General features: G+C 42.6%; 1 protein-coding gene across 1 annotated transcript in view; it reads left to right on the forward strand.

Moving 5' to 3' along the window:
• The window catches only part of CAST (calpastatin), a 124616-nt gene that overhangs the window by 29270 nt on the left and 77395 nt on the right, over positions 1–17951 (forward strand). The window contains 1 exon segment of the mRNA XM_020875463.2: positions 11649–11720. Coding sequence (XP_020731122.2) covers positions 11649–11720 — 72 coding nt within the window.

Genomic DNA, 17951 nt, shown 5'->3' on the forward strand with positions numbered 1-17951 from the left:
TCAGGAAGAAAACTCCATGGCCACCGTAATGTGAGTTACTAAGACTGCTGTGGATGGGATGATTCATTCACTGAGTGAATTTCTGTGTAATAGGTTATGAGTTAATCTTAGGACTTACCATTGCGACCTATTTAGCAGTGTTTCGCACAGGACTAACATAGCCTATTTACTGAACTGCGTGTGGGGTAACACTATTTATACGTGTTTCTGTAGTGAAAACAACTTGTATTTGTTCGTAGACTACTTACAACCATGGTGTGAAAGAACATTTGTGTATAAATGTTGTATAAAAGTCACATTTTTATAATTGCTAGTATTGGGGAATCTGTCTCTCCTTGGAAAGAATCTTTTTCCAGATACTATTTTCCAATAAAGCATGTGTTTTCATGTGGAAACACAATATTTGCTTTTCATTTTACGGGGTGACTTAACTAATGGAACTGACTTGTCAACAAATATGTCAAAACATATATTTTAATGAGAGTCCTTATCCTGAAAAATACTACATTTCATCATGCCTAAGACACCACCAATCTAAAAATGCACTGATCAGAAAATGCTAAGAAAGAAAGATAACTATCAACTAATCTCTGACCAAAGCTTTATATTGATTTTAAGAGGCATCAGTACGCAATAGGAAAGAAAATGGTGACTTAAAATCAATAAAACAAAATTCAGTAGTAACTTGAAAACTTTTGTAATTAAGATGTCCATTGTTCAAATAATTCTGAAACCAATTTCACTTTTGCATTCAGGACACAAAACTGTTTCATATCCCCCTTCAATACTTTTTTAATTAAAATCACTATTTTTCATTTTGATAGCCTTCCCATATTTATCAGATATGAATCTGATTAACTTCTGGTAGTTTCAAACACTTAAATTGACATTCAAAGGGTAAATATTTGTTTTGCTTTTAAGGATAATCAGATAATGTGTTGCAGACCATTCAACATGCAGGATTTTTAAAACAGCTTAAGCAATTATTTGAGTATTCCAACTACCAAGCGGCTTCCCTGGTGGCTCAGTGATAAAAAAAAATCTGCCTGCCAGTGCAGGAGATGCAAGTTTGATCCCTGGATCAGGAAGATCCCCTGGAGAAGGAAATGGCAACCCACTCCAGTATTCTTGCCTGGGAAATCCCACGGACAGAGGAGCCTGGTGGGCTACATTCTATGAGGTTGCAAAGACTCAGACACAACTTGGCAACTGAGCATGCAGACATACCAGCTACCAAGTTAAACCTTTGAGGGCTTTCAGTGTTCATTTAATGCAAGAGGTTTTGGGTAATTGTGTGCTCACAAATTCCATCAAATGTAGCATCTGATCTGTTACTTAAGAGACTGTTGCAAGCTGGAGAATCCCTACTCAGCTTCCTCTTGAGGGCTGTAACTTAGGTGGAAAGGTAGACGAGCTCCCTTCCCACCCTTCGGGGTGGAGAGGAGAAGCACTGGAACTCTGTGACACCCTCACGGCAGTGGAAGGCACCATGACTTAGCTGGGGTAGAAGAAAAGCTCTCACCTGTGGGTTGGCTCCATTATCTCTTGAGTCTTTGGGGGATGGGAGTCTGAAACTCAGGTTGCTCCTTCATACACAACTCGTCACTCTTAATAGGTATTTGTTGAGCTTCTTGTAGGTTTATCTTTTCATGCAGTTTGGAAATGTTTGACCATCATTTCTTCAAGTATTTTGGTTTGTCTCCTCATCTCTCCCTTCTTGGAGGCTGTGGTTGTGCATGTATTAGCAGCGTGGGATTGCCCCATAACTCAGTGATGCTCTGTTGACTGTCCTCTGACCCTTCACTCTCTGTTTCATTTTGGGTGGTTTCTGTTGCCATGTCTCCAAGTTCACTAATCATTTCTTCTGCAATGTCCCATCAGTTCTTAATCGCAGTGTATTTTTCATCTCAGACTTTTTTTTTTTTTTTTTTGGCCATGTGAAATCTTAGTTCTCTGACCAGGAATCAAACCTGTGTCCCGTGCAATGGAAGTGCAGGGTCTTAACTACTGAATCGCTAGGGAAGTCCCTGGGTGGTTTTATTAAGATATTTGCTATTTTTCTCCTTAAACATACGTTTAGAAAGCTTTTTATTTTGAAATAATTATAGATTGCCAGAAAGTTGCAAAGATAATACGGCTGGTGCGATATACCGTTCACCCCATTTCCCCACTGCTTACATTGCCTACAACTATAATATGATATCAAGAGTAGGAAACTTATATATAGTCTATGCCATTTTATTACCTGTAGATTCACATAGCCAGCCCTGCAATCAAGATACTATGCTTCTTGCACATTATAGTTTTCTCGTGAATGGAAAAACCCAAAGTTGCATTTTTCAGCTTCTATGCATGCCGTGTAGCTTTTTATTAGATGACAAACAGATGTGATTTTTATATTGTGCCAGTGCTTTTTGTTAGTGTTGCTTTAAGTTTTCCGGAGCTTGGTTCTGAAACATAGTTAAGTTACTGGAGACACTTTGATCCTTTGGCGTTTGCTTTTAACCTTTGTTTGGCTGGACCAGAGCGCCTTTTAGAGGAGGAGCCTTTTTCTTCTTCATTCCCTACCCAGTGGTTCTGACTGCTGGCAACACGTCCTGGTCCTGGCCCCTGGGAACCCCTTTGATTATGTCTCTGCTCCTTCCTTCTGGATATTCTTTCCCCACGTTCAGGCTCTCCTCACATACACATCCCTGGACCTAACGTTTGCAGCTCTCTTCCCTGCTGCCCTCCCCTTGACCTCCGAACTCCCAGCTTCATCTCCTCGGCCCAGACAGACAGCCAGCCATCGCAGGAGCCGACAGCTGGAAACTCTGCGGGCAGTAGGCGGTGGCGATCACAGGGCATCCCTGGTCTGTTTCCCTCACTGGGGGACACCGTCCTTGCTGACTGGTATCCAGCATCTGGAAACCGCTGTAGCATATAGTGGTCTGGGGTTTTCTTTAGTTATTTAAGGCAGAAACACTCCTTCCTTTTTAATCTCAATTTGCTTACATAAGACTGTCATTAGTGTAAAAGGGAAATAAACCTGTGTTTGCCAGGAGGCTGTGGCCCAGCTTGCAAACCGAAGTTCCTTCTTTTACTGTGAAGGGATTTGAGTGCTGACATTTTCCTCATTTGTACGCCTGGTCACTGACTTGCTTCTTTGTTCATTTAGCAATGAGCTTGAGTGTTCTGCGGGTATTTTACTAATACTGAAATGTGCCACAAAGGCTGTTGAAATTGCCTTTCCCCTATGCTGTCCTGACAACTTGTAGTACCTTGGAAGGAGCCTTGCCACTCCCAGAAACACTGAGGTCATGTTTATTCCTGCGGATCTTGATGACCCTGGATCACCCTCCCACACACACACTCACACTCACACACCGTGTGACACTGTCAGCACCTGGGAGACCTAAGAGAGGGCGGTCCAGAGGGGCCGTCATCTTTGACAGCTGATGCGCCAACACCAGGACCTGCTGCTCCGGTTCTGGAAGGTCACACTCATTAGGGAGGCCTTTCAGCATTAACTCCAGAAGTGGTCCCAGGTTCCCCTCAGCTAGCAGTTATCAGGCTTCCCAGGTGGCGCTAGTGGTAAAGAACCCGCCTACAATGCAGGAGACTTCAGAGACACAAGTTCAGTCCCTGGGTCGGGAAGAATCCCTGGAGAAGGGCATGGCAACCCACTCCAGTATTCTTGGCCTGGAGAATCCCATGGACAGAGGAACCTGGTGGGCCACAGTCCACAGGTTGCCAAGAGTTGGACATGATTGAAGCGACTTATCACACACAGCTGATATTGAGCAATCATAGTATCTCTGAGTGTGGGCTTAGATGCATTGCATATATAATTTCATATCATCTCCAGAGTTCCTGTAAGACCAGTCACAGGACATGTTCTCACCAGTCAGAATCGCTGGGTCCAGTACTCACTGTATTGAAAAAAAATTAGTTCTGTTCTGAAGGCTAACCTAACAAAGCTTAAAAGCAAACGTCAAAAGGATCAAATTGTTTCCAGGTAATAGAATCATGACCAGTCCTAAAAAAAAAAATCACTTTCTTTCCAATAAAAAACAATTGTTTTTCTATTATATAAATGGACTTCCCTGGTGGGTCAGATGGTAGAAAATCCTCCTGCAATGCGGGAGACCTGGGTTCGATCCCTGGGGTGGGAAGATCCCTTGAAGGAGAGCATGGCAACCCACTCCAGTATTCTTGCCTGGAGAATTCCCATGGGCAGAGGAGCCTGGCGGGCTACAGCCCATGGGGTTGCACAGACTCGGACATGACTGAGTGACTAGGCACATGCATTATATAAATAACAAAGCCCCAAAAAAATTTCAGCAGCCACTAAGACCCATCATGAGTTAAAATTAGATGCACAGCAGTTGCCCTGGGTTGATGAGTCTGTCCCACTGCCACTGGTTCAAGGCCTTGGGCCTCTCCCTTCCCCAGAGCAGGGATTTCTAACCTGTGAGCCACAGACTTCAGGCCACACTTCATCTCATACAGTCCTCTCAGTCTCTCTCTGAGATACAGGTAGGGTTATTTTCATTGCTCAGGTGAGAAAGTGAGTGTTTAGAAGTGCTCATAAACTTGACGAAGTTCTCACAGCTGGCATTTGGTCGCAGCCAGGATTTTCCTGCCGAATGTATCAAACAGCAGGACCATTATTCTAGAGGATTTGGCACTTTTCTATATAGAGTTATCAGCTCTCAGGCTAGCATGAGCCTCACTTAAGGGGCCTTTCCTGAGATTTTAGAAGATTCAGCAGCTTTGCCTGGCTCTCGGAATTTCACTGTTTCTTTGAAAACTTGAATTCTTACTTTGAGACTTGAGTTCCGATTCATTCAATAAAAACTTTTGTTATGAACCACAACCAATATCCAAGAAAGGCATGCCATTAATTCCTTTCATGTCCTCCTGCAACAGCAGATAGGAAGGATGTAATCTGTGCATACTTTATCCATCTTGTCTGCTCAAGATGAGGTGCCTGTTTTATGGGTATCCTGGCCGGCAGACTCTGTACTTCTTTAGAGATGGGAGAGGCAGCTTCTAGCAGAAGGTGTGGATTCATGGTCCGTGGAAACAGGGCCTATGTCTTCTCAGGAGTCTGTACCTGAGCAGGAAAAAAATCACACAAATTCCCTATAAATGGACCGGACCTGATGTCCTGGAGTCAGAGTCCAATAGAGGCAGATTTGGTGTGGATGGTTACACTTCTGAACCTGTCAACTGTTTTTAAGACTGAGGCCCTATGACAGGCTGGCCTGCCAGGAAGAGTGACTCAGCCACAGACACAGACTGTTCCTGACCATTTCCTTTCTATAAAACTTAAACAGAGACGTGCTCGTATATGTTAGAAGGAATGTGGTTGAATGGCAAGGGAAAATCTGTTCAGTGGCCTCGAAGAAAAATTAGTTGAACTCAAACTTTGAATTATCCTAGTACTGGTGTTCTCATGTAATAGCTTAACCTTTTAGAAACCAGAGCGTGTCTTAACAGACAAAGGCAGCATCCTATGGGAGGGAGCTTGTTCTGAGTTTTTGCTTACTGTGAGTAAATGAATTCCATTCTATCCCAAGGTAGACCCAGCCCTGTCAGAGCTGTCAATGTGCAGACCTAGCTGGGTGAGATACGTGTCCAGCTGAGTGGCATTTCTAAGGACTGATGCTGATGGTGAGGGGGGGAGAGGGGGTGAGGGTGAGGAAGACTGCACAACTTAAGTTCACAGTGATGTGAAGCCAAAGGACTTTGAGAACTTTTCCCACGGAGACAAGAAAGACTCCCAAGGACTAGATGGTAGGTTCCCAGAGAAGGCAGGAAGCAAGCCAAGGCTGGAAGAAACTGGTGATCCCAGCCCACCACTGTGGGCCCATAATGAACCCACATCACTTGGGACTAAGCAGCTTGATTCAGCATCCGGCATCACACTGTTCCATGTATGCCTGTGCCCCCCTTGCTTCAGGGGCGGCGACTTCTTTCTGTTCCTCCAGCTTGCTAAGCCCGTCCTACCCCAGGACCCTTACCCATGCCACCCTCCACCTCGAATGCCTCCCTTCCCCCCTGCCACACTTACATGTTTGATTTATTTATAGTCAGATCTCAGTCAAATTTCACTTCTTTATCCTGTCTGAAGGAACCCTCAGCCAGCCACTCTCTGTTACATGGTCCTGTTTTATTATCTTTATAGCACTCTTCACTCTCGGAAATCATCTTGGTTTTTGTTGACTTATTTAGAGTCTGAGTCCTCCCACTGGGATGTAAGCAGTATAGGAGTTTTTGTTCAATTGGTCATTATATCACCACTGCCTAGAGTAGGACCAAGCTTCTAGCCAGGGGTCAGTAAATGTCCAGTGATTAAAGGGATGGTAGTGGTGGTGGTTTAGTCGCTAAGTTGTATCCAACTCTTGCGACCCCATGGACTGTATAGCCCGCCAGGCTCCTCTGTCCATGGGATTCTCCAGGCAAGAATACTGGAGTGGGTTGCCATTTCCTTCTCCAGGGGGGTCTTCCTGACCCAGGAATTGAACCCGGGTCTGCTGCATTGCGGACAGATTCTTTACCGAATGAGCTAGGAGGGAAGCCCCAAGTAAACGGATGCGTGTAGTCAAATACAACTGAAGAGAGAACCAGACCCAGCAATCCCACTTCTGGGCATACACACCAAGGAAACCAGATCTGAAAGAGCCACATGCACCCCAATGTTCATCGCAGCACTGTTTATAATAGCCAGGACATGGAAGCAACCCAGATGCCCATCAGCAGACGAATGGATGAGGAAGCTGTGGTACATATACACCATGGAATATTACTCAGCCATTAAAAAGAATTCATTTGAATCACTTCTAATGAGATGGATGAAACTGGAGCCCATTATACAGAGCGAAGTAAGCCAGAAAGATAAAGACCATTACAGTATACTAACACATATATATGGACTTTAGAAAGATGGTAACAATAACCCTATATGCAAAACAGAAAAAGAGACTCAGATGTATGGAACAGACTTGTGGACTCTGGGAGAAGGCAAGGGTGGGATGTTTCAGGAGAACAGCATTGAAACATGTGTATTATCTAGGGTAAAACGGATAACCAGCTCAGGTTGGGTACATGAGACAAGTGCTCGGGCCTGGTGCACTGGGAAGACCCAGAGGGATCGGGTGGAGAGGGAGGTGGGAGGGGGGACTGGGATGGGGAATACATGTAAATCCATGGCTAATTCATATCAATGTATAACAAAAACTACTGTAATGATGTAAAGTAATTAGCCTCCAACTAATAAAAATTTAAAAAAAAAAAAAAAAAATAGAGAGAACCGTGTCATATATCAGCCAAAACAATGTGTAAGGTTACTAATCTGAAAATAAAGGGTCTCTGTGTATATGTGTGCATATCTAAGTTCTTATGCTGTGTTTCAAGTGCCTGACATTATTAAGAGCTCTATAAATATTAGATAATGGATGATCATTTTTTACAAATTCTACTACTGTTTCAGCTAAACTAAATAGGTCCTTTGTAAACTAGGTAATTCAGATGACTCAAAGAGCAAAGCAAGGTCATACCCACAGGAAAGCTGAGATATCTATCCTCAGTTGAGTTAAAAGATACTGAATTTAATACTAATTTTTAAATTACCTTTTAAAGTAAACCTTAAGTTTATACACAGGTAAAATAAAAATCATTATGTATATTAAATTTATTTTAAAAAAACATGTGTGTTAAGTTATTTTTAACTTAACAGTTTCATAACTCAGCCAAAAGTTTTTAATTTTTGTGGGCAAATCTTAGCTAACAGGGTGAAGTAGAATTCATTTACAAATAAATCTGGGTCTGGTATGTGCATTCTGATGTGAGAATTGAAACTGCAGTTAGTGCAGGATTGCAACGTGACCTTCCCTGATTACAGCTGAGACCACAAGTTAATAACTGGAGCAGAGGATTTTTCTGGGCTTCAGTCTCCTCACTGGAAATGAGGAGGTTGAAATGGAAAATGAAATTATAATGAATAACCCAAATGCTATATGCTTGTCTTCCTTTCTTATACCCAACCCCTTACATGGAATCCATGTAATGCATTGTGGTTATCAGAAGCTGTTTGTTAAGATACCTTATATTTTGAAAAGAGACTTGTGATATGGATAAAATTTAGGCCGTCCCCTCTTTTACCATCTCCCATGTCACACCCAAAGTACTAATGTTTTAGTGAAAATGTTAGTCGCTCAGTCGTTTCTGAACATTTGCAACTCCATGGACTGTAGCCCTCTAGGCTCCTCTGTTCATGGGATTCTCCAGGCAAGAATCCTGGAGTTGGGTAGCCATTCCCTCCTCCAGGGGATCTTCTCCACCCTGGGATCAAACCCAGGTCTCCTGCGTTGCAGGCAGATTCTTTACCATCTGAGCCACCAGGGAAGCCCTCTTTAATTTCTATCACATTTATCTAGGATTTTTTTCTTCCTCTGGTTGATGGTAGTGCATGAATGCTTGGGAGAGCCTATTTAGTCTGCAGGTGATACTTTGGAGCCTGGGGCCCCTGCAGAGGCCTCTGAAGGCCCTCAGACACCCACGAAAACATGTCGGCCCTGTCGATCAGCGGGCACCTGGCAGGCTCTGAGAATGGTCAGCCAGTGGACACATAACCATTGGACTTTGAGGACAGCAAGCTGAGTTTCATCTTTTCTTCTTGCTAAGACAGTATTTGCCCTGAAGGGAAACAAGGCTTCAGCTCAAACTTCAGCTCAAATTCTGGCAGACAGTTTCACAAAATTAAGCAATATAAATTTCACTGAATATCTTCTAAATGTTAAAAAATTCAACCAAATTGTTCTCAATTATATATTTTTCAAAAAGCGTCCAAAGTTGTGTATAAGTGGTAATGTAACTCTTTATGGTGTTATATATCACCTAATCAGCATGATCACCTCTCCTATGTACTCAATGCTTATAGTACATTCTTCATGTTTTGTAGATGTTGGATCATGATCTCGCCATGTTGTATTATAAGCTTTATATGCTTGCTTCTCTGAAACACAGATATTCATAAATAAAAGATACAAAATATCAAGTCCTTGTGGAGAAAGCAACTGTATATTTTATCTTCCCCCCTTGTTTATTATCCTTTTGTCACTTAAGTAGTTATATCAGTTCAGTTGCTCAGTCGTGTCTGCCTCTTTGTGACCCCATGAATTGCAGCACGCCAGGCCTCCCTGTCCATCACCAACTCTCAGAGTTTACTCAAACTCATGTCCTTCGAGTCGGTGATGCCATCCAGCCATCTCATCCTCTGTCGTCCCCTTCTCCTCCTGCCCCCAATCCCTCCCAGCATCAGGGTCTTTTCAAATGAGTTAGCTCTTTGCATCAGGTGGCCAAAGGATTGGAGTTTCAGCTTCAGCATCAGCCCTTCCAATGAACACCCAGGACTGATCTCCTTTAGGATGGACTGGTTGGATCTCCTTGCAGTCCAAGGGACTCTCAAGAGTCTTCTCCAACACCACAGTTCAAAAGCATCAATTCTTCAGCACTCAGCTCTCTTTACAGTCCAACTCTCATATCCATACATGACTACTGGAAAAACCATAGTTTTGACTAGACGAACCTTTGTTGGCAAAGTAATGTCTCTGCTTTTTAATATGCTGTCTAGGTTGGTCATAACTTTCCTTCCAAGGAGTAAGCATCTTTTAATTTCATGGATGCAATCACCATCTGCAGTGATTTCGGAGCCCCCAGAAAATAAAGTCTGACACTGTTTCCGCTGTTTCTCCATCTATTTGCCATGAAGCGATGGGACTCCTATTTTGCCATGATCTTAGTTTTCTGAATGTTGAGTTTTAAGCCAACCTTTTCACTCTCCTCTTTCACTTTCATCAAGAGGCTTTTTAGTTCCTCTTCACTTTCTGCCATAAGAGTGGTGTCATCTGCATATCTGAGGTTATTGATATTTCTCCTGGCAAACTTGATTCCAGCTTGTGCTTCTTCCAGCCCTGCGTATCTCATGATGTACTCTGCATATAAGTTAAATAAGCAGGGTGACAATATACAGTCTTGACGTACTCCTTTTCCTATTTGGAACCAGTCTGTTGTTCCATGTCCAGTTCTAACTAGTTATATAAGTAGCTATATAAGAAAATACAAAAAAAAAAAAAGCATAAGGAAGCACTCTTAACCCCACTATCAGAAAATAACCCCATATGAACTTCAGAGATCATACTACATATGTTACTTTATAATGTGGCTTTTCTTTATGTAAAATATAAGTAAAATATTTTCATTTAATGCAGGGTTCTTCAAAACATGATCTTTAAACAACCACATGACATTTCATCCTGTAGCTGTTCGTAGCAAGACCCCTTATGTGGGAGGCAGTGTAGGGTAGGTGAGAGAATAAGGTCTGAAATGGATCTTGCTTTTTATGAGCTGTGACCAGGGCCAAGTTATATACTCACCCCATTCCTCCACCTCCTTACCCATAAAATGAGGATAACAATAGTAACAGCTTTATATTGTGTAATTTTAAGATTAAATAACTTGTTACACATGATACATGTTAAATGTTGCACCTGATGTTATACATGTTATATGATATACATGTTACACATGATGATGCTTAGAGCACTTGCTATAGTACTGCAATATGTTGTAGTAGAGCATTATTTTATTATTATCTATAATTTATTCTGATAGAAAATTACCTGATACATGGTAAGACCTCAATGTGCAGTGAAAGTGAAATGAAAGTTGCTCAGTTGTGTCCGACTCTTTGTGACCCCATGGACTATACAGTCCATGGAATTCTCCAGGCCAGAATACTGGAGTGGGTAGCCTTACCCTTCTCCAGGGGATCTTCCCAACCCAGGAATCAAACCCAGGCCTCCCACATTGCATGTGGAATCTTTACCAGCTGAGCCACAAGGGAAGCCCGAGAATACTGGAGTGGGCAGCCTGTCCCTTCTCCAGTGGATCTTCCCGACCCAGGAATCGAACTGCGGTCTCCTCCATTGCAGGTGGATTCATTACCAACTGAGCTATCAGGGAAGACCAAGAACTCAGTAAACATTCATTATTATTCATCACAGTATTCTAACTTCAAAAAGCAAAAAACAATACAGGTAATAAAAACTCAGTAAACATTCATTATTAGCTATATTGTTTTTTGCTTTCTGAAGTTAGAATACTGTGATGAGTATCTGTGAAGAAAAAAAGGCTTTTGCTCTTGTAATATTATTTCTCTAAGGTAAGTTTCTTGGACATGAAATTACATCTTTGATACTTGCTGCTGAGTCACCCTCTGGGCAGGCTGTACTGATGCCTGCGCGCAGCGCTCAGGATAAGAGAGAAAGCATGTACCTTGTCCCAGAGAGCGATGCTGTTCTGGGAATGCATGGCGGCGGAAAATGGCACCTGCACATGTGAGGATTTTTGCAGTTTTCCGAAACCATTGAATATTGAACAATTGCAATTTATTCAATGCACTCTTTCTTTTTAATATTTACACAGTCTTCAGGCTAAGATACAAAAAATTAAAAACTTGTTTCATTTTTTTGTGTGCTCAGCATTGAGGATATTAGTCTGAATTTTGCTTGAAAAGATATTTGTATTGATAGAAAAATTTGCGCTTGACCACATTGTTAAGGTATCTTCCCCCATCGAAGCTAATATTTTCTTTTTTTCAGAAAAAAGCAACAAGCCTTGGGAGCAGTCAGCCCTCCAGAACTCAGTCTGGTGAAAAAGCCCCGGTCACCAAGGTCAGTCATTTCCTGGACATGAAAAGACACCTACTTTACAGATGTATCATTAGTGGGTGGTACTTGTAAGGAAAGCAAACATGTCAAGTATGTCACTGAAAATTGAACTAAGTATCATTTCCGTGCTGGTGGGGAAGGTGCAAAGAAACACGCATGACATTTCTTGATGATTTAAGACCTAATAAAGACATTTGTGTTATTATTCTTACTGGCATCTAATAGTAAGTGTCAAAAAAATTATTGTTTTAATATTTACAAATAATATTTGATTTTTGCACATACCATGAGTAGAAATATAGTCTTTCCACTTCTTCAGAAAATAATTCAAATTATCTTTATGAGTATTAACCATAGCAGGCTCTTGCTAAATGTGCTATATAATTATCTTATGTAATCCGCTGACAACCTTATAATTATTATTCCTTCGTACCTGAGGAAAGGTGGGCTCAGAGAGGTTAAGTAACCTCAACAAGATCACAAAGCCAGTAAGATGGAGGTAGGGTTCAAACCCAGGCTTCCGATTCACAAAAAATCCTGGACCTTTTAAACTCTGACCGAGCCTTCTCTGGTAATATAACACTACAAAGTTTTGCAAAGTATAAAAATCATTGGAATTTCATCTTTCAAGATAAGCTGTAACTACAATTTTAGCTAGTAGTTTTCAATATATGAAATAGCTATCCTCCTTCCACTTCAGCTGGTGATCTTCAAGTATGTCCAAGATTATCCAAACCTTAACCTGTTTCAGGATTGCCTATACGACTATTGAAAATAAGCATTTTTTTCCATTGAAACTGGTAGCTCTCCTATGGAGGGCTATGGACTTCCTCATTCATGTATGTTACTTGCTTGGTGAAGAGTTCTCTAAAATATTTAGAGCCTCGTGGAGCCTTAGCCACTGTCCAAGCCCCTTATAAGTACCCAAACTAAAGCCCAGCTGAGACATGAGGAGAGGCTGGGGAAGGTTATCTCCACTGCCATTGCCCTTGTTAGTCTTCATACTCTCATGTTTGGAGGTCTCCAGCTAAAATATATTTTCTAGACATGTCCTATCTTTTGTAATATTATGACTTTTATTTAACTTGCACTTAAATTATGCCTCTAAAAATTAGAAGCTTCATTAGTTCAGTCACTCAGTTGTGTCTGACTCTTTGCGACCCCATGGACTGCAGCACGCCAGGCTTCTTTGTCCATCACCAACTCCTGGAGTTTACTCAAACTCATGTCCATCAAGTCAGTGATGCCATCCAACCATCTCATGCTCTGTCATCCGCTTCTCCTCCCACCTTCAGTCTTTCCCAGCATCAGGGTCTTTTCCAGTGAAAAGACTGGTTCTTCACATCAGGTGCCCAAAGCTTCATTAGCCAGACCTCAATCTTGGGAGATTTTTAGTGAATCATTTGTAAATGGTTTCTAGAATTGTCATTACCTAAACTCTTGGAATTTCAGTACATCGTCCAGATCTCCTGCCTGGGAAGGGTTTTATTCATTTCATTCATTCAAATTCTTGGAGGGTCAGTATGTTGTAGAAAATCACACTTAGGTATTTTTGTTTTGTTTCCTTTATTCCCCCCCCCCCCCCGACCTTGAATTTAGTGGTAAGCAGTCCCTTTTACATCTTTTTTCTACACAGGAGTATCATCCACTCATTTCTAGGTGGAATTCTTGTAAAGAATTTGGCCATTCTCCTCAAACCCTGCCCTGCCTCAGGAAGCTGTGGGAGGGAGCGTAGCTGGGAGGTGGAGACATTTAGCCACGCAGTGACTGTTTTAGATTTACTGGCAAACTTGTAATTCCCTCCTTGGCTTCTCCCATCCCATTCTTCTATTGTTCTTCATCACTGTGGTTTCCTGACTGGAGTTCCTTCACCAATTTCCTGAATATTGGTTTTTCCAGGATTTAATTCTTCATGCCTTCCTTTTTATATCTTTAACTCTTACAGAGTATTAGAAATATATATATATATATATAAAACCTTATATATGTGCATACATATATATATATACTTTCTTGGTTTTTTAACTTTGTCTTTTGATACGAGATTGAAAGGCCTCAGTATCATTATCACTTAAAAATGATCATTCCCATGCATCGTTTAATAACATTTGTGACCCCTTGAAGCCTTTTATTACACAATAAATTATCACAACACACAGGCAAATGATATTTTCCCAACACATGACAGACAACAGTACATATAATTGGCAGTGAGAATTAGTTCTGGTTTTCTTGATACTGGACACATTCAACTCAAAAGTTAACATAAGTGACAATTTTACAATTATTAAGAAAAACTTAGTCTGTATTAAAAATTCAGTATTTAAGCTTATGTAAGCACGCCTGAAGTGACTTAGCAGCAGCAGCAGCAGCAAGCTGTATGTAACTGTATATTATAGACTAGTTACCAGGTATTGCAGAAATGTTTTATGAGAATTCTTACAAAATCAGTAATTATGTGTATAGATAATATCACTTTTGCCATGTAGTCCTAGGTTTGGAGGATCCAAAACACTTAAGTGGCATAGACATTTCTAATTCAAAAGCATTACTTTAAAGGTGTTTAGTACTTAAAATTGAATTTTTATAAATTAATAATGAGGACTAATGAGGCTATAGAAATTAGACTCTTACCAAATAAATAGCTGGGATCCATTATCAGTCATGCTGTTGTATTTTACTGAGAGTCTCAGGCAACTTCTATTGTAACCACCAACTAACTCTGGTGAGGAAAGCGAGGTTGAACTTGCATTAAGAATGTCTCTGCAGAAGACTGTGGCTATAAGAGGATGTGCAGGGTAAAGTTATCCCACTTTACCCACTGGAATCCACTCTGACGACTTCACGCTAAAAAGGAATTCTTAGGGGCTAGCGGGTAGCTCCTAGAGAAATCCAGAAGGCTACAGCAGAAAGAATGCATTTCACAGCCGGGAACAACGCCCTGCCTCCCTGTGGCAGCCCCTCCTCGCCGCCACTGCAGCTCAGCACCTATCACACTTAGGCCTGGCTGCGGGGAACGCTGCCAAGCTGAAGGCTGGAAGCCCTTCTCCAAACTCAGACCTACCAGTGGGCGGCGCCTCCACTCGGCTCATTTCCGGGCTCGCTCGTGTGAGGCACAGCTGATTGGCCAGTGCCGGTCACGTGCCTTAACCAGGCTGCAGGGGAATCTGGGGCTGGGGCGGCTAGCACTGTACAGACTGGGCTTCCCTGATGGCTCAGCTGGTAAAGAATCTGCCTGCAATGCAGGAGACCTGGGTTCGATCCCTAGGTTGGGAAGATTCCCTTGGACAAGGGAAAGACTACCCACTCCAGTATTCCTGGGTTTCCCTTTTGGCTCCAGATGGTAAAGAATTTGCCTGCAATGCAGGAGACCTGGCTTCAATCACTGGATTGGGAAGATCCCCTGGAGAAGGGAAAGGCTACCCATTCCAGCATTCTGGCCTGGAGAATTCCATGGACTGTATAGTCGGTGGGGTCACAAAGAGTCCGACATGACTGAGCGGTTTTCAATAATGAGGATTTTCAAATGCATTGCCAGCTGCCAGCTGTTTACTCTGGAAAGGAAAATAGGAGAACTGTCTAATTGAACTGGAGGAAAAATCACTGGTTACCACTCCAGTATTCTTGCCAGGAAACATCCCATGGACAGAGGAGCTGGTTGGGTGGGCCACTGTCCATGGGGTCACAGAAGAGTCAGACACGACTGGGTGACTAAACAACAACAAACAACAGGTTATTTAGCAACATTAGATCTTTTAAACATCTTCTGTTTAAAAGGCACATACAGCTTTGCTCCCAGTTGGAGGGGAGAAGATCTGTGCAGGAATAAGCACCCACCAGAGAATTCCTCCTGTGCTTTTGGTCCTGGTTCTGCCATAAATGCTTGTTAACCTTGGCAGCACAGCCCTACTCTTCTCATGCATAATGTGAGTGGAGGGGGGGGCGGAATAAAGTCAGCATACTGTGAGAGGCATCCTGGCGTTCAGTGTCAGCCTCACCCACAGAACCTTTGGACCACATGTGGTGGGTGAGATGATTCTGTATGTTGCTAAGTAAGCAAGCATTTTTATTTCAATAGTTCTGCATGTGTTTTCGTGTGCTAGAAAAAGTAAAGTAGAACTTCCAAACTCATGATCTCTTGGATAGTCTTGCTTAAAACAAGGCTAAGTGAAGTCACTCGGTCATGTCTGACTCTGCGACCCCCCACGGACTGTATGTAACCTACCAGGCTCCTCCATCCATGGGATTTTCCAGGCAAGAATAGTGGAGTGGGTTGCCATTCCTTCTCCCAGGGATCTTCCCTACCCAGGGATCGAACCAGGGTCTCCCGCATTGCAGGTAGACTCTTTACCATCTGAGCCACCAGGGAAGCCAAGGCTAGACATGGTTAAAATGTAAATCTGTTTTTAAAATATTAAGTAAATATAGTTATGCCAGATTAAAAAAAAATAGTGGCTTAGACGGTAGAGAATCTGCCTGCAATGCAGGAGACCCAGGTTCAATCCCTGGGTTGGGAAGATCCCTTGGAGAAGGGAATGGCAGCCCACTCCAGTATTCTTGCTTGGAAAACTCCATGGACAGAGGAGCTTGGTGGGCTACAGTTGGTGGGGTTGCAATGAGTTGGACATGACTGAACCACGGTAACACACATACACAAATAACCAAGGTTTGGGAAACGAGATTCAGAGCAGTGTCATTTTAATGTGCATATCAGTCAGTGAGGTTTTTATTAAAATGCAGATTCTGACTCAGGAAGTCCCTGGTGAGACTGAGATTCTTTCTGCTTTTCTAACAAGCTCCCAGTTGCTGCTGGTGGTTTGGCTACTGCATTTTGAGCTGCAGAGATGCTGAATTGTGCTGAATGTGGGTAATTTAGATTAGTGTATCTTAGATTACCTAAACTGATCAGGGAATCAGATTATCTAACAGATTAGATAATCTGGTTAAAATGCAGATTATCAGGTTCCAAGCCACAAAAATACGATTCCTCATAAGGAGGTAAGGCCCAGGGTTTTCTTTTTTTGATAAATATCCTCCAGTTTTTCAGATGCGGGTGATGTGGGGGCCACACTGGAAGAAAGGATGAACCTCAGGGACTAGAATAGACACAGCATATCTGGAAGCAATACCGTCCCTCTTCATCTCCAAGGAGAGGAGTCCCTTTCTACCTGTCCTGAAGGATAAGCATCTTTGGAAGTTCACAACCACGTAATTACTAATCTGTACCCTTGAAGAGCTCAGACATACTCACCCTCATTGAGAGAGATATGCTGCCTAACCGTGGAGCTGTGGGACTCAGGGCTCATCCCTCTTGAGAAGTGGCCCAAGTAAGTCATGTTGGTTCTTTGAAATGTCACTGATAAACTGAGGTTAAGAAACAAAAAAGCACAGAAAATACTGACCATGAACCAAAAGGGAATTTAAGCTACATTTTCATCTAGAAGAATTATGAGGACAGGGTCCTCTTCTCAGGGAATTATAGAATATTAGAGTTGGAAGGGCTTTTCTTTCACCACCTTTAACAGAAGCAAATGAAAAATGATAATAAATAGGTGGCTGTGGGGAACACCTTGCAGGAGAAGTCGGTGTGACCCCGCCTGCCTTGGTTGCTGGGTGGCTGTGGGTACCAGCCTGCCCGATGAGCACTCTTCTGAATGCCAGCTGGCCATCACCTCTGCCTTGGCTGGACACGGAGTGAGTCACCGCCCAGCTGTCACTAGCGAGGCCTGAATTTCTGGTCTTCAACCGCCCACTGCCACCACCTCCTCCACTCACACCCCCAGCTCCCTGTCTAGAGCCTTTGTTGTAACCGATTTATGGCTTTGGGGAAAACTGGCTTCCCATATTTCTTTAAAATCTTGTAAGTGTTTTCCCTCACCCCAGTCACTTATTTTTTATTTATTAGTTAGCGTTCTTCTATTGACTTCCCTTGTGGCTCAGATGGTAAAGCGTCTGCCCCCAGTGTGGGAGACCCAGGTTCGATCCTTGGGTCAGGAAGATCCTCTGGAGAAGGCAATGGCACCCCACTCCAGTACTCTTGCCTGGAAAATCCCATGGACAGAGGAGCCTGGTAGGCTACAGCCCATGGGGTCACAGAGTCGGACCTGACTTAGCGACTTCAAGTGTAAGTATATTCTTCTATAAGGAAAAGCATTTCCTTATCTCTCCTCAGTATCTAAAGGGTATTTATTGCTGGGGATGCGGTGGAGAGGGATTGCTACCTGTGTATTAAAA

Source organism: Odocoileus virginianus, chromosome 3 (assembly GCF_023699985.2).
Source record: "Odocoileus virginianus isolate 20LAN1187 ecotype Illinois chromosome 3, Ovbor_1.2, whole genome shotgun sequence".
NCBI classification, from domain to species: Eukaryota; Metazoa; Chordata; class Mammalia; order Artiodactyla; family Cervidae; genus Odocoileus; species Odocoileus virginianus.